The sequence below is a fragment of the Saimiri boliviensis genome, chromosome 12 (genome assembly GCF_048565385.1).
Source record: "Saimiri boliviensis isolate mSaiBol1 chromosome 12, mSaiBol1.pri, whole genome shotgun sequence".
Lineage (NCBI taxonomy): Eukaryota > Metazoa > Chordata > Mammalia > Primates > Cebidae > Saimiri > Saimiri boliviensis.
The window spans coordinates 6,929,357-6,947,151 of record NC_133460.1 but is presented as its reverse complement, the minus strand read 5'-3'; the positions used below and the strand labels follow the sequence as shown (position 1 = coordinate 6,947,151).

At 45.6% G+C, this 17,795-nt stretch overlaps 1 protein-coding gene across 6 annotated transcripts in view; it reads right to left on the bottom strand.

Moving 5' to 3' along the window:
- Positions 1-17,795, bottom strand: part of GLYR1 (glyoxylate reductase 1 homolog) — a 48,040-nt gene that overhangs the window by 26,024 nt on the left and 4,221 nt on the right. For 4 of the 6 annotated variants that reach the window (XR_005581780.2, XR_005581781.2, XM_039478260.2 and 1 more), the window contains exons 4-5: positions 7,683-7,821; positions 6,886-7,128 (exon numbers count right to left, since the gene is read on the bottom strand). Coding sequence is in view for 4 of the 6 variants with exons in the window: in XM_039478260.2 (XP_039334194.2) it covers positions 6,886-7,128; positions 7,683-7,821 (382 nt within the window). In the remaining 2 variants the exon portion in view is untranslated. The remainder of the gene's footprint in view (positions 1-6,885; positions 7,129-7,682; positions 7,822-17,795) is intronic. The other 2 variants (XM_039478263.2, XM_039478262.2) reach the window with 1 other exon arrangement.

Here is a 17,795-nt window from a genome sequence, read left to right as displayed (position 1 = left end):
CACTGGTGTGGTAGATACAATTTATTTATTAATCTGGAGGCATACTCCAGCTCTGTCACCCAGGCTGGAGTTCAGGGGCTCAATCAGGGCTCACTGCAGCCTCAAACACCTGAGCTCAAGTGATCCTCCCACCTCAGCCTCCTGGGTAGCTGGGACTACAGGTGTGTGCCACCATGCCCGGCTAATTTTTTATTTTTGTAGATTTATTATTTCTTTGCAATTACTTTTTTATTTTTTTATTTTTTGAGACAGAGTTTTGCTCTTGTTGCCCAGGCTGGAGTGCAATGGCGCGATCTTGGCTCACTGCAATCTCCGCCTCCTGGGTTCAGGCAATTCTCCTGCCTCACCCTCCTGAGTAGCTGGGATTACAGGCACACGCCACCATGCCCAGCTAATTTTTTGTATTTTTAGTAGAGACGGGGTTTCACCATGTTGACCAGGATGGTCTCGATCTCTTGACCTTGTGATCCACCTGCCTCGGCCTCCCAAAGTGCTGGGATTACAGGCTTGAGCCACCGCGCCCGGCTGCAATTATTTTTAAAAATAATTATTTTATGTTTTTATAGGGTCTTGCTATGTTGGCCAGGCTGGTCTCTAACTTCTGGCCTCAAGTGATCCTCCTATCTTGACCTTCCAAAGTGCTGGGATTATGAGATTAAGCCACTGTGCCTGGGTGACTGACAGAATTTGGTTCCAGGGTCTGTCATATTAGAAGCATGTCCTAGGAAAGCAAGAACTCTGCCAGCTTTGCCTACTCTAAAACCCATGCTGGCATATAGTACAGGTTCAATATTTATTGAATGAGCCCTGTCTGACTTTTAAGCTGCTCTCCCTCCAGGCATTTGGGCTATGGTAGAGTTGCTCAATAAACATTAGCTGAATACAGGTTTTTGGGGGAAAAGAAAGGCCCAGCCCAGAGCTGCCCAAAAGAATATTCTGTAATGACGGGTGTGTTCCTTATTTGCACTGTGTGATAAAGCAGCCATCAGTCAAGTGTCACCATGGAGCATCTCACACAATGATAATGTGATGGAGAAGCTGCATTTTAAACTTGTATTTAACTTCCCAGCCTTCCTCTGCCTGCACGTAATTAACACCTCTGCCATCAAGGTCAGCCTTTTCCATAATCTCACGGGGCAGGAGATTGTGTCCAGGAATGGCACTCATCTGGGGCTTTGCCAAGTTATCAGCCTATGCGACTGCTTACTGTTTCTAGGAGGAGCTCACCAACCAGATGACAATTACTATAGCAACACACACACAAACACCCTCCTCTGAGACTACAGGAGAGACCACTTTTTTTTTTTTTTTTTTTTTTTGAGACGGAGTCTTGCTCTGTCACCAGGCCGGAGTGCAGTGGCCTGATCTTGGCTCACTGCAACCTCCGCCTCCCAGGTTCAAGCAATTCTCCTACCTCAGCTTCCCGAGTAGCTGGGACTACAGGCATGTGCCACCAGGTCCAGCATATATATATATATATATATATATATATATATATATATATATATACATTTTTTTTTTTTTTTTTTTTTTTTTAGTAAAGACGAGGTTTCACCATGTTGGTCAGGATGGCCTCAATCTCTTGATCTCATGACCTGCCCGCCTCAGCCTCCCAAGTGCTGGGATTATAGGCGTGAGCCACCATGCCCAGCCTAGATCACATTTAAAATGCACCAAAATGCCAAAGCCCAGGCACTGATCCCCTACTTGTCTGAAGGTGCTGAACTGAAACCCCTATATGTCCTATACTACTCGCCGCCTCTGTCCTTTCACTATGGGCCAGGCCAAGCACAAAGACCAGGCAGGAAGGGCACCTCGAAAGGTCAATAGAAGGTTGAGCTCCTGGACCACAAACACATTTTGTTTAATTGCGCTTTATTTTATTGTGCTTCATAAGTGTTGCACTTAAAAAAAAAAAAAACAAATTGAAGGTTTGTGGCAACCAGTGTCAATCAAGTCTATGGGGGCCATTTTCCCAACGGCAAGTGCTCACTTTATGTCTTTGTGTCCGAATTTTAATTTTTTTTTTTTTTTTTTTTTTTTTTGAGACGGAGTTTCGCTCTTGTTACCCAGGCTGGAGTGCAATGGCGCGATCTCGGCTCACCACAACCTCCGCCTCCTGGGCTAAGGCAATTCTCCTGCCTCAGCCTCCTGAGTAACTGGGATTACAGGCATGCACCACCATGCCCAGCTAATGTTTTGTATTTTTAGTAGAGACAGGGTTTCACCATGTTGACCAGGATGGTCTCGATCTCTTGACCTCGTGATCCACCCGCCTCAGCCTCCCAAAGTGCTGGGATTACAGGCGTGAGCCACCGCGCCCGGCCTTTTTTTTTTCTCTGAGACGGAGTTTCGCTCTTGTTACCTAGGCTGGAGTGCAATGGAGTGCAATGGCGCGATCTTGGCTCACCGCAACCTCCGCCTCCTGGGTTCAGGCAATTCTCCTGCCTCAGCCTCCTGAGTAGATGGGATTACAGGCACGTGCCACCATGCCCAGCTAATTTTTTGTATTTTTAGTAGAGACGGGGTTTCACCATGTTGACCAGGTTGGTCTCGATCTCTCGACCTTGTGATCCACCCGCCTCGGCCTCCCAAAGTGCTGGGATTACAGGCTTGAGCCACCGCGCCCAGCCACAGAATTTTAATTTTTTTTAGCAGTGAAGCATTTTTTTTTAAACAGAGTCTCGCTCTGTTGCCTAGGCTGGAGTGCAGTGGTGCAATCTCGACTCACTGCAACCTCCACCTCCTGGGTTCAAGTGATTCTCCTGCCTCAGCCTCCTGAGTAGCTGGGATTACAAGCATGCGCCACCACGCCCAGCTAATTTTTTTGTATTTTTAGTAGAGATGGGGTTTTACTCTGCTGGCCAGGCTGGTCTTAAATGCCTGACTTTGTGATCCACGTGCCTTCGCCTCCCAAAGTGCTAGGATTACGTAAGTGAGCCACTGTGTCCGGCTGCAACGAAGTATTTTTAACTTAAGTGTGTACATTTTTTTTTTTTTTTTGAGACGGAGTTTCGCTCTTGTTACCCAGGCTGGAGTGCAATGGCGCGATCTTGGCTCACCACAACCTCCGCCTCCTGGGCTCAGGCAATTCTCCTGCCTCAGCCTCCGGAGTAGCTGGGATTACAGGCACGCGCCACCATGCCCAGCTAATTTTTTGCACCTTTAGTAGAGACGGGGTTTCACCATGTTGACCAGGATGGTCTCGATCTCTCGACCTCGTGATCCACCCGCCTCGGCCTCCCAAAGTGCTGGGATTACAGGCTTGAGCCACCGCGCCCGGCAAGTGTGTACATTTTTAAAAGATATACTGCTATTGTGCCACTTAATAGACTACAGCATAAATGTAACTTATACAGGTACTGGGAAACCAAGACATTTGTGTGACCTGCACTGGTCTGGAATCAAACCTGCGGTATCTTCACGGTATGCTACACTACTCCCCAGATTAATAATTCAGACCCAAGGGCAGGCTGCTGTTCACTGGGAGCTTGTGAGATGAGTCCCTGTAAGCCTGATCAGGGGCCTCTGGGGTTCTCACTGCACAACTGGCTACCGTCTGTGAAACAAACCGCATGACCTTATCAAATGCCTTGTACACAGGCACTGTTCTAAGTGCTGTGTCCATGTCACTCATTTAATCCCCACAGTGAACCTCTGAGGCACGTACTCTTATAATTCCTAACGATCAGACAAGGAAATTGAGGCAAAGGTGCCTTGTCAAGGTCCCATATATGTGATTCAAACTCTGAGCCCTTGTCATAACCTCTCCTTTGGACTTCCGTTTTTTGTTTTTTGGTTTTTTTTTTTGGGACAGAGTTTCACTCTTGCTGCCCAGGCTGGAAAGCATTGACATGATCTTGGGTCACGACAACCTCTACCTCCCCGGTTCAAGCAATTCTCCGGCCTCAGCCTCCTGAATAGCTGGGATTACAGGCATGTGCCACTATGCCCGGCTAATTTTGTATTTTCAGTAGAGATGGGGTTTCTCTGTGTTGATCAGGCTGGTCTTGAACTCCTGACCTCAGGTGATCAGCCCACCTTAGCCTCCCAAAGTGCTCGGATTACAGACGTGAGTTACCGCGCCCAGCTTTGTACTTCCCTTTATCCAAGGAGAAGGTGTTTCTCTCCGGGGTGACACAGCCACTGGTGAGATGCATGGCTCCACAAAACCGGCAATATCGACTTGGGAAATAGTATAAAATATGACAGCCCAGATTCCTTTTGGATTTCAGGAAATAAATTCTAAAGTCACATTACATTTTTTGCGGATCAATTTAGATCATGCTCCCTATAAAGTTTTCTGTGCACTGCAGCTGATAGTTTTTCCAAACCCTGCGGTCATGGTATTCAGGGATAACATCACCCTCCCTCTCACTGCTCCCTCAGCCTTAGGTCATTTAACAGTGAGAAGGGCTGTCTCTCATAGAGGCCGCACACTGACATCCCACAGAGATGTTCCTGTAGACCCAAGACACATTTTTGAACTAAATATTTAAATTGGGATATTTCACATAAAAACCTGTATTTCCAGGTTCTGTTTTTTGAGTTAGGGTCTCACACTGCTGCCCAGGATGGAGTGCAGTGGTACAACTGCAGGTCACTGCAGCCTTGACCTCCTGGGCTCAAGTGATCTTCGCGCCTCAGCTTCCCAAGCAGCTGGGACTACAGGTGTGTACCACTATGCCCAGCTATTTTTTTGTTTGTTTGTTTTTTTGAGACAGGGTCTCAATGTGTCACCCAAACTAAAGTCTAAAGTGCAGTGGCATCATCTTGGCTCACTGTAACTTCTACCTCCTGGGTTCAAGTGATTTTCCCACCTCGGCCTCCTGAATAGCTGGGACTACAGGCACATGCCACCAACCCCAGCTCATTTTTAATTCATTTATATTAAAAAATTAAAAAAAACAGAGATGGAGTTTCCCTATGTTGCCCAGGCTGGTCTTGAACTCTTGGGCTCAGGGAATCCTCTTGCCTTGGCCTTCTAAAGTGCTGGGATGACAGGTGTGAACTACCATGCCTTGGCAATTTTTTAGTTTTTGTAGAGCTCATCTCGAACTCCTAAGCTCAAGCAATCTGCTCACCTCAGTCTCCCAAAATGCTGGGATTACAGGCACAAGCCACCACATCCGAACAATTTCTTTTCTTTTTTTTTTTTTTTGTAGGGAAGGGTCTTACTATGTTGCTCAGCCTGGTCTTGAACTCCTGGGCTCATGTGATCTTCCTGCTTCAGCCTCCCAAAGGGCTATGATTGCAGGTGTGAGCCACCACACAAGGCCTTTCCAGTATTTTTCTTTTTGAAGTTCAGAAATAATTTCCAGCTTCTTTTGAGAAAAAAACAGAGTTTGGCAGAAGCTGGCTGGAACCCTGTGGATGGAGCATGACTTCCCCAGACTCCCTGACTGTGGCCAGCTCTGCTGCTCTGAGCACCAAGGCACGTCAGCCGGGGTGCCTGGCACCCGTGCCACTGCTTCTTAGGTCCAGTCAGCTACACTTGCTTCCATTACCTGTCTGGGCTCGCTGGTGTCTGAATTTTTGAGCCTTGATCCAATGTCTAGTGCTTCACTACGGCATCATCACCCAACTGTTTCTGGCAGCCATCTGGCTTCTGTTCCCTTTATCTTGCTGTTGACAATCCTGCTGTATTCCTGACAGACCCCTTCGTTTTGAAATTCTTCTATGTGGCCTTCTAAGACTGGCCTCAAATTTTGTCAGCAAGAAGGCAAGAGATGCACTCTCACTGCTTTATCTCATCTTGCTAGCTCCTCCCACTCCTTCCTGCACCCGAGGATGGCATTCTCGCTGCAAAGCAGCCTCTGCCCTTCCCTCTTCTACCTCTCTTCCTGAGACAAACTATATCATACCGCCTGGACTCAACTACCGTTTTGCAAATTCCCCTCCCAAATCTACATTTCTATCTTGAGGTCGCACCAGGACAGCTCCCAGATTGTATAGGCCTTGCCTCAAATTCTTCATGTTTCACACAGAATTGGTACTTTCTCCACAAGCCATCTCTACAAGCCCACTCCTCTACTTTTAAGAAAGCAATCATCACTTTCCCAGGAATGAAGCTGGAAGTCTTTTCCTTTTTCTCATTCATCCTCAATATAACCAGGTACGGAATCCTAGGAACTCTTCCTCTGAAGCACCTCTCACCTTTTTGCTTGCAATATACGCAATCACCCCCTTATGAATGCACACCTAACTTTAGCCTTCTAACTGGCTCTTAACCTTTCTCCTGTGCGCTTTGTGAATACTGACGCACACATGGGAAGCACAGTGCCACCAGCTCAATCACCTTCACAGGCCCCACTGACTCTAGGACGCTTCGGTACCACACTCCTTAGGTAGAACTTCAGGCTCTCCATGATCCAGGGACAAGCTTCCTTTTTCTCTGCTCTCTCCCTATTCAAGAGTATCTTCACCAGCGCCGAGCCTCACATGGGCTGTGCCCTCCACCTCTGGAATGCCTTCCCTTCTTTCTTGCTAAGCCCTTCCCAGGACCAGCCCTTGCACACCGGCTCAAATGGAGTGTTCTCCTGCCTAGTGCTCCTACCTCACACCTGCATCCAGGCCGTGTCTCTCACCTGGTCTGCAGGATTCTTTCTTTTCTTTTAAAATAAGAGTCGGGGTCTCACTCAATCACCCAGGCTAGAGTGCAGTGGTATAGTCGGCTCACTGCAGCCTTGAGCTCCAAGCTGAAGCCTCTTACTGCCTCAGCCTCCCGAGTTGCTGGGATGAGGTGTGAGTCACCGCACCTGCCCTGCAGGATTCCTGAGCACAGAATTCTGCTCCCACTCTGAGCAGAAGCATACTGTAGAGCTTAACTCTACCTTATACTAAAAGGACATCACTAATCCCGGAAGCTGCAGAGAGAAAACAAACCTTCTCATCCTTTGGGGGCCGACCCCGCTTCCGGGGACTTTGCTCTTGGGCTCTTTTCAGAGGGGATTTGGAGCCTCTCTCTGAAGAGCCTGAAGACACCCTCTTCTTTCCTTCTCCCATGTTCTTCTTCACCTTCCCTTCAGACAGGCTAAGTTTGCGCTTCTCATCACCTGAGTTTGGCCTACTTCTCTCCTCACTGGAATTACGTCGATTCTTGTCATCAGCAGAATTGTGGGATGACGTCTGAAAGTTTAATAATAATAATGATAACTACCACCACAGCTGCTGCCGCCATCGCCACCACCATTTACAGGTGCCACACGCTGCTACAGGCACTCTGTGTAGTATCCTCACAGTGACTCTAGAAATACAATCTGCTATTCTCCTCAGACATTGGGAGAAGCAGATTACAAAAATATATATATCAAAAGTCACTTTCCCTAGGTCCCAAAACTAGGAGATGGGATTTAAATCTAGGTAGTATATATGTTTCTGAGGCTATGCTCCTAATCTCTGTGCTATAAAAGGAAGAAATGGCCTGTGGTAGACTCAAATGCTGAGCTATTTCTCCTGGGTTCAAGCAACTTTCCTAAAAGCAACAACCTATTCCAGCAAGGTTAGCCGCAGGGAGTTTCAGGCTGATAAGCAAAACGCTGCCACCTTACAACTGAAGTAGCTTTCTCCAGTGGCATTTCAGAAGAACAAAGGTTTGGGTTTGGGTGAGATTTAATCTGCTAATTGCTATGCAAAAATAAGCAGTCTGGCGTTAGAAGAAAGTGAGTATTGTTGTCTCTCACCTGGTCTTTCCCTTTGGCTCTCCTGAGGAACTCTTCCACGGCATCCACCGCTTGCTGGAATCGTTTACCCTTGTTAATTTTTATCATTTCCTCTTTATGAGCATGATATGGCTTTAGCTGTTCCACTTTGATCCAGGCACTAGCAGAAAACAAACACAGAAAGGGTAGGATCCATATTGCATATGCCATAAAGTATCAACAACCTCACTGCAGCACAGTGTAAATGTTGATTTGGTTTAACTGGACTTTGCAAGAGGTCTCGCCATTTTTTTCAAAAAATGCTATGAAGGCCAGGCGCGGTGTCTCACGCCTGTAATCCCAGCACTTTGGGAGGCCGAGGTGGGTGGATCACGAGGTCAAGAGATCGAGACCATTCTGGTCAACATGGTGAAACCCCGTCTCTACTAAAAATACAAAAATCAGCTGGGCACGGTGGCACGTGCCTGTAATCCCAGCTACTCGGGAGGCGGAGGCAGGAGAATTGCTTGAACCCAGGAGGCGGAGGTTGCAGTGAGCTGAGATCGCGCCATTGCACTCCAGCCTGGGTAACAAGAGCGAAACTCCGTCTCAAAAAAAAAAACCAAAAAAAAACCAAAAAAAACCAAAAAACATGCTATCAACCATCTCAGAGTGTTGAGCCTAAACAACCACCACCGCCACTGCAGCAACCACACATCAAATTCCTCCAGTGAAAGCCCTGTGTTGCAGATTATTTATCTCCATTGTTGTTTATCAGCCTTCAATGCCCAACCACATACACCTGTCACTTGCTCGGGGCAGAAAAAAATCTGGAGACCCTCTCCCATTCTCACCAGGCAGCACAAATGGCCACACACAGATCCCTGGGAATCAGAGTACCTGAAAATGTGATAGATGATAGCAGCATTACTCTGCAGGAAAATGCTTGCTGCCTGTCAACAATCAGAACCAGATTTATGATCTGCTGATCAACAGAGTCAGGGATGTTACAGAGCTGAAGAAATGCAACATCTTCTAAAATTTGTGGCTTTTATGGATATTCACAGCCACTGAGCCTATATTTGTTCATAAATGATGGTAACCATGGCTACTAAACCACACAAAACACGGACCACATGGTTTGGAATAAGGGCAGCAGTTACAAAGGACACATTTAAAAACGAGATGCCATGCTGTCTTATGATGTCTCAAAAAAAAAAAAAAAAAAAAAGAAATAGAAACAAGATTCTTGAGATTAAAGGTAGAAGAACACACCCCTGATATTTAATTTTTAATTCCAACCATCAATGTGTAACATATGAAAGTGAATGTAGTCAGGTGTCAATTCTGGGGTATCTGGCCTGACACACTAACCTGAACAAATCTGCTGCAGCTGGCTTTCTACGGTTTCCCTCAATGACATGCAGCTTAGAGAATCCAAGCACAAAATAATTTCATAGGCTTGCTAAGGTTATCAGTTAATTTAAATGTTTTAGCTTGTGATGCTCACAGGTTTCACAGCATAAACTTCAGAAAAAGTAGATGAGGTTAAGGATATAGAAACCAGGCTATCTCACTGGTTTAAGGTTGTTTTCTTTACAGAAAGGCAGAGAATATTGGTGACAGTGTTAACCTTTGTACATACAAATAATGCTACCAACCCTCCACCAGCTACCTGGTGCCAGTAGTTGTGATGACGGGGTCTGTGCAAAACAGCCCTCGGACGAATCGGCCTGCAGATGTCAAGGCAGCAAACCACTATCAGGCATGCCACCCATGGCTAAGTCAGATGACAAGATGACCAATGGGGATACAGAAGCTGGTATCCCAGGCACAGCTCCAACTAGAGGAGTTAGGCAAGGAGTTAGGCAAATTCCTTTTTTTTTTTTTAATTGTTATTTTTGACAGAGTCTCGCTTGTCAGCCAAGCTGGAGTGCAGTGGTGTGATCTTCGCTCACTGTGACCTCCACCTCCCATGTTCAAGCAATTCTCCTGCCTCAGTTTCCTGGGTTGTTGGGACTACAGGCAAGTACCATCACGCCCAGCTAATTTTTATATTTTTAGTAGAGACAGGGTTTCTTTGTGTTGGCCAGGCTGGTCTTGAACTTCGGGCCTCCAGTGATCCACCCGCCCTGGCCTCCCAAACTGCTGGGATTACAGGTGTGAACCTGCAAATTCCTTTGTAGTGACCAACTCATCTTTCTTTCTTTTTTTTTTTTTTGACACAGAGTCTTACTCTGTCGCCAGGATAGAGTGCAGTGGCGCAATCTCGGCTCACTGCAATCTCTGCCTCCCTGGTTCAAGCAATTCTCCTGCCTCAGCCTTGCCCAGCTAATTTTTGTATTTTTCAGTAGAGATGGGTTTCACCATGTTGGCCAGGATGGTCTTGATCTCTAGACCTCGTGATCTGCCTGCTTCAGCCTCCCAAAGTGCTGGGATTACAGGTGTGACAACTCATCTTAAAGTTTGAAATTCAACATGAGAGTGCCAATGAGTCCAAACTACAAGGAGGAAAAGTGGAATGAGATTTCGACCCCAGACTTTCTAGCAAGTATATCCCTGAAATGACTACCTTTCCTCTCCTTATGGGGATACTAATGAGAGACCAGAGCAATCAGATGCAAAGTCAAACCCAGCCCCAAAAGTCAGTGAAGCTATCATACTAACCCATGGGTTTGAGATGATGCAACCAGTATCAGGCATGAAGCTTAAAGAGTCATGACACTCAGGACCAGTCTCTTCCTCCTAGGAGCTTGTGGTCAGAAGCTGAGAACCACACAAGTTCCCAATGTAAGACCAACAAGGTGATTTTTATGGAGTCCCTTGAGATGGGACAACAGACTCCAAGACTCACTAATCCCACCCATGCCCTCATCCTCCTACCTCCATCCTTGCCTCCCACTCCCAGCCTCACAACAACCCGACGGAATGGGAAGGTAAGGATGTCTGTGAAGGAAGTACCAAGAAATCAATCCCATTTTTCGTTGAAGCATTTTAAAAGTTTACTAATTTCTGCTGTAAGGAAACGTACAGTCAAAACTCCACTCACTTTAAAGCATTTGAGATACTGAAATTTTGTTTATAACCATCTCTGAAACATTAAAATGGCTCAATGAACTGCCAGTATGACTAAGAGGGTAAATGCAAGAAATGTTCATCTATTTAAGGCATCAGCTTTTGCTGGAGAAGCATCCTGTTACATCAGAAAACAGTCATAAAGACCAGCTTGGCCAGGCACCGTGGCTCACACCTGTAATCCAAGCAGTTTCGGGGAGGCCTAGGCAGGCGGATCACCCAAGGTCAGGAGTTTGAGATCAGCCTGGCCAATATGGTGAAACCTCATCTCTACTAAAAAAATAAAAATTAGCTAGGTGCAGTGGCATGCACCCATAATCCCAGCTACTCAGAATTGCTACAACCCAGGAGGCGGAGGCTGCAGTGAGCCGAGACTGCACCACTGCATTCCAGCCTGGGCAAAAGAGGAAGACTCCATCTCAAAAACAACAACAAAACCCAGCTTACCAGAGCCCTAGGTATATTACCTCTTATAAGCAAACCAAACTTAAATCACTTTAGTTATCTGAATATAATTTTTTCTCTAATAATTATCTATTACATATTTATAAAATATAAATTATATATTTCTCTTATCACTGGGTAAAGGATGCCTTCCCAGATGTTTAGGAGGATGTACTGCTCACCAGTGAGTTACAAGGTGCTACAATGCTCCCCTGTGTAAGGCTTTAGTGTTTGTTTTGTTCTTGTTGCTACTGTTGGTTTTTAAAGTTTCTTTCCTTGATAGAAGCTGTAACTTGTGATTTTCCCAACATCCTCCCAAGGCTTAGATGGAGCGTTATCTTTCAGCCCAATTGGCTGTGGGCTAGAAAGTCAGAAAAATCAAGCTTACTCAAGTTGTGTCTAAAGTAGGAGGCTTTGCTTTGATCTGCAATGGAATGAATGACACATTGTGGTAGTAAATGCCTGAAAACAAGCAAGATACTCCAGAGAAGGAAATGAAAGTCCCATAACATATCTGGCTACGTGGAAATGAGCAAGATGAAAAGCAGTGTGATAGGTGCTACCACTTGTGCAAAGACAAGAAAAAAGGGCTGACTCTGCACTGATATCTCTGGAGGGACACACTAGCAGAAACTGGTCTAACCAGGTGGCTGTGGGATGGAGATTAATGCCACTGTTATAATGTTTACAGCTTCTTTTTTTCTGAATGGTGAACACATATTATCTTGAAAAAACACCAAATCAATACTAAAGGACTCTGTCATAGAACACAGGCTACTCTGACTGCCCAGAGGGTTTCCCCCATGACTTCCTGAGGTATGCTTTGGTGGGTTGCTCTTGCCCGGCTGCCGGCATAACTGTACCTGTAACACAGCCAATTTACCCTGGTGACCTGATACACTTTCTTTCTTTTTTTTTTTTTTTTTTTGAGACGGAGTTTCGCCCTTGTTACCCAGGCTGGAGTGCAATGGCGCGATCTCGGCTCACCGCAACCTCCGCCTCCTGGGTTCAGGCAATTCTCCTGCCTCAGCCTCCTGAGTAGCTGGGATTATAGGCACGCGCCACCATGCCCAGCTAATTTTTTGTATTTTTAGTAGAGACGGGGTTTCACCATGTTGACCAGGTTGGTCTCGATCTCTCGACCTTGTGATCCACCCGCCTCGGCCTCCCAAAGTGCTGGGATTACAGGCTTGAGCCACCGCGCCCGGCCGACCTGATACACTTTCTACAAAAAGTCTCTTCATCTATAAATACAGAACCACTGATAAGCCACTCTCAGATTACTGCAATCCAAATGAATGAAAATCTGGTATTTTCAGTAATTTCCACACTTCTGATTTGCTTTCCTCTTAAATGAAAATCATACAGGTAGGGTTGGGTGTGGTGGCTCACGCCTGTAATCCCAGCACTTCGGGAGGCCGAGGCAGGTAGACTACTTGAGGCCAGGAGTTCGAGAGCAGCGTGGTCAACAATGCGAAACCCTATCTCTGCCAAAAAAAACACAAAAATTAGCCGTGTATGGTAGCACATGTCTATAATCCCAGTTACTTGGGAGGCTGAGGCAGGAACTGCTAGAACTCAGGAGGTGGAGGTTACAGAGAGTGGAAAGAGTGCCACTGCACTCCAGCGTGGGTGACAAGAGCAAGACTTGATCTAAAAAAAAAAAAAAAAAAAAAGAAAAGAAAAAAAAAAGAAAGGAAAATTATACATGTACAAACTGTGTATTAACATTATCAGCCTATGACCAATCTCGAACCCTCTCGTGTGTTTCAGCCTTTGCAAAGTGACCTGGGCTGAAGCCTCAAAGGTAAGAGAAAGAGAAAAGAGGAAAAGGGTGAGGAGAGGGTGGGGGAGAAAGAACACACACAGACACATACACACATAGAGTCTAAAGGTGAGAATAATCCCAGCTCTTTGGGAGGCTGAGGAGAGCGGATCACGAGGTCAGGAGTTCAAGACCGTTTTTGTCAACATGGTGAAACCCCGTCTCTACTAAAAACATAAAAATTAGCTGGGCATGGTGGTGCATACTTGTAGTCCCAGCTACTCAGGGGGCTGAGACAGGAGAATCACTTGAACCTTGGAGGCAAAGGTTGCAGTGAGCCGAGATTGTGCCACTGCACTCCAGCCTGGTGACAGTGCAAGACTCCGTCTCAAAAATAAAATAAAATGAAACAAAATAAAAGATGAGAACAAAGGTGGGGTCAGAAGGTGTGGGTTTGCTTTTCTATTTGGATTTAGTGAATACTTAGTAAACAATTTCTATGCGTGCCTTCTAAAAAAAATCCATCAAAATGGGCTGAAGATTACTGAGGTGTTACACGTACAACTCTTAGGTTCTTCAGAAATAAAGGCACCAGAAAAAAACCCACACAAATCAGGTGCCAGGTAAAAGGAAAAAGGGATGCTTCCAAGCTGCCATGCTTCTAATTATTAACTACAAATACTTCTAGAACAGCTACTTTTAGTCCTGACTCATACACCTCACATCTAGTCAGACCTGTCTACCTTAGACGTGGCTTGATAGAAAAAGTAGCCCTGGCCTCATCTGTTAAAAAATAACCTCCACACTCCATCTCGATAAAAAATAAAAATAAAATGTTTCATCAGTGGCTGTGGATAGTGGAGCAGAGGGAGTGTTCATTTGAATTACAGGTGTTCGGAAGCCACCAGAAACCAACCGATTCAGCAGATTGTAGACAAACAGTGGAGAGGCTGCAAGTGGCTACCTGCGGTTTTCCATAGCAGTCTCACCGCCAGTCCTCGTGGCAGTCCTGTCAGGAGGTACGCAGGGTCGTTTTTTGGTTCTTATTTTTTAACAGATGAGGAAATTGTGATTCTGCTGCCTCAGCCTCCCGAGTAGCTGGGATTACAGGTACACATTACCACACCCGGCTAATCTTTTTTATTTTTAGTAGAGATGGGGTTTCATTATGTTGGCCAGACTGGTCTTGAACTTCTGACCTCATGATCTATCTGCCTCGGCCTCCCAAAGCGCTGGGATTACAGGTGTGAGCCACCATGCTCAGACTACTTTTTGTTTTTTTAAAGACAGGGTCCTGCTCTGTCACCCAGGCTGGAATGCAGTGGCTCAATCATAGTTCAGCCTTGACTTCCCAGGCTCAAGTAATCCTTCTGCTTCAGTCTCCCAAGTAGCTGAAGCCACAGGTGCATGTTACTACACCCAGCTATTTAAATTTTTTTTGGAGATAGGTCTTGCCGCGTTGCCCAGGCTGGCCTTGAACTCTTAGGCTCCAGCGATGATTCTGCCTCTGCTTCTTGAAGTGTTGGTATTACAAGTGTGAGCCATCGCACCTGGCCCCAAGCAAACTTTTAAACCCTTAGCTCTGTCTCTTCTCTGATGGGTGGTCACCACTAATCAAATCTGTCCAAGACAGACCCTCCTGCATTTGACACCTAATCTTTGGCTGTGGTCACCAGGTGGAGCCGGAAGGTTTATGTTGAAGTTATATCCCCTTTGTGTTTCCATGAAAATACAAAAATTCCACGGGCAGTTTTGCCTTAGCTAACCGGCTCAGGGAGCTGAAAACATTATTAAGTCCTTCTCTCATTGGGACACAAGATTAGGAAGGTCTGGCCCTCTCCTAACAGTGGGATGTCAACACAATTTGTTAGATCTTGTGGCAGAGAAAGGGAGAGAGAAAACTAAGGTTTCTAAAAGAATGGAATCATCAATTAGCTTGTCATAGGAGCTGTTGTTTTTAATAAAAGACTTTGCAAATAAAAAACTGTAACTACACATATCTTTTCCCTAAGTAGTATGCCAGTTTTGAAATTGAACATCTCTGACCAAATCCTGCATTCCTCAGGAACACAGGACATTCCACTGGCTCAGACCCTATCCCCCTGGGCCAGAGTCAGTAACCAATGGTGCCCCCACCCAGGACGTGCCGGGACCACATGCCCCATCCCTGATGTCACAAGTCAAAGGTGAGGCGCAGTCCAGCTTCTCCAGGAACCACTAATGGCTTTGTCTTCACAAATTAGTTCTCATCCCTAAAAATATCCCCTTGTAATACCTGTAGACACCACCTCTTAAACATCCATTTCATCCAGTGCTTCTCACGCAGGTCCTAAACACAGTCGCATGACAATCCACTCACAGTGCCCATCACCAAGCTCCTCCAGGCCATACACTGTTCCTTACATCCTGATCCTGTGCTTCCTTCAGTCTTTGCTTCTCCACATTGTGGAGTCCTGTTTTTTAGTCTCAGTTCCCTTTTCTGCATCCTGGCCAGTTCTAACAGATCACTTTGGAAACGTGATCTGAAGTGCACATAGTATTCCTGGGGAGGCACAGTACAGTTTCACATAAAGGTGGAATAAGGCGTGGTTTTGAACTCAAAACCTTTTTGGTAAAAAGCGCATACCTGGCTGACATCCTTTAGGAATTCGTAACTCTCATATTCCTTTCTTTACACACACACACACACACACACACACACACGCACACACACTCTCACTCTCTCTCTCTCTCTCTCTCTCTCTCTCTCTCTCTCTCCCCCCCACCCCCCCCCCACTCTCTCACAGGGGGAGTCTGTCTTTCTCTCAGTTTTCCATACTGCAACTCTCACATTCCTTTCTTTTCAAACTCACTCTCTTTCTCTCTGTGTTCCATACTTAAAGGCACCTGCTTCCTACTTGTTCTCTCCTAGCAGATCTATTTTCCTGGCCCAATATCTGCTAACACCTGCTATATGCCAAGCCACACTACATAAGTTATACTACTTTTCCTTCCTATGAGGTAGGGGGTATGATCCCCTTATGTGGAGGACACAGAGGCTTAGAAAGGTGAATAGCTTACCCAGATCATGGAGCAGGGTGAAACCAGTACCTGAATGCACATTAGGCAGGCAACCAATTCAGAACTCTTTCCCCAAAGTAATCTGCGGCCAGGAGCTAATACGGAGATCTTGCTTTAATAGAAAAACACTAAATAAAATCTGCCCCAGCACTGGTCACTAAGGAAGTGTTCCTCCTTTAGAGACGTTCTGTACATCCTTACCCTTCATTTCCTTTTGCTAAGTTAACTGCCTACCCACAAAAAGATCACACGTTAGTACCACAGTGATTTCATTTTTATATAGTCTTTAAAAATGTGGAACTCTATCAAGGGAGTTTAAAAGGTTAAAAATACTGCATTTAGCAGTTGCCTTGTATCCCACTTGTTTATAACCCTCCAAAGAACTTGAGTCAGTTAGAAATGGTATCACCACCACTACCACCATTAGGATATTTTTGTCTGCAGCAAGCACATCACCACTGGTTTCACCTATTTGCCTGGTTAAGCTCTGAAATTCACTCAACTCTAGTATTCTGTGTCCTATTTCTAGCACTTGTTATAAACAAGGATCACAGTTTATTTATCTAGCCTTTTTTTTTTTTTTTTTTTTTGAGATGGAGTCTCGCTCTGTAGCCCAGGCTGGAGTGTAGTGGCATGATCTCGGCTCACTGCAACCTCCACCTCCCGGATCCTGGTTCAAGCAATTCTCCTGCCTCAGCTTCCAAAGTAGCTGGGATTATAGGCACAAGCCACCCTGCTCAGCTAATTTTTTTTTTAATTCTTTAGTAGAGATGGGGTTTCACCATGTTGGCCAGTCTGGAATTAAACCCCTGACCTTAGGATCTGCCCACCTCGGCCTCTCAAAATGCTGGGATTACAGGATTCAGCCACCATGCTCAGCTTATTCATCTAGTCTTTTAGCATTAAAAAAAAATATTAAAAAAAAAAATTATTGGGGTGTGGTGCCATGGCTCACACCAGTAATCCTAGTACTTTGGGAGACTGAGGCTGGAGCATCGCTTTAGCCCAGGAGTTTGAGGCCAGCCTGGGAAACATGGCAAGAACCTGTCTCTACAAAAAAAAAAAAAAAAAAAAGTAAAACATTTAGCAGGGCATGGTGGCATACACCTGTGGTACCTGCGAAGTCAAGGATGCAGTGAGCCATGTCCATGCTACTCCAGTTCTGTCTCAAAAAAAAAATTTATCATAAGGAAACAATGGCTTTCAGGCTCCCTGTAATGAGACTGAGTTTCCATTTTTGTTTCAGACTTGTGTAACTACTCATTTAGCTAATGAAGTTTAGGCCAACCATATTGGTTGTTATGCTTAAGCACGTTACCCCAGACAGTGAGCCTCTCCCTTTCCACAACACCCAGCTTAATGCCAATTGCTCATAGTATCTCCGCTGCCTGAAATGCCCCTACAGTCCCCGCCCATCTAGATTCCATTTATCTTCCAGAGCTGGATTCCAATCCCATCTCTTCTGTCAGTTTTCTTGGATCTCATGGCTCTCCACTGATCTCTCCCTCCTCTAGAATTTTATTTTTGAGACAGCATATAGTTCTGTCACCCAGGTTGGAGTGTAATGGCATGATCAAGGCTCACTACAGTTTTGACCTCCTGGGCCCAAGCAATCCTCCTGCCTTAGCCTTCTGCATACCTGGGAATACAGTTGCTATTATCACACCTGGCTATTTAAAAAAAAAAAATTTTTTTTTAAACCTAGAGACAAGGTCTGCAATGTTGCTTAGGCTGGTCTTGAGCTCCTGGGCTCAAGCAATCCTCTTGTCTTGGCCTCCCAAAATGCTGGAATTACAGGCATGGCTACTGTG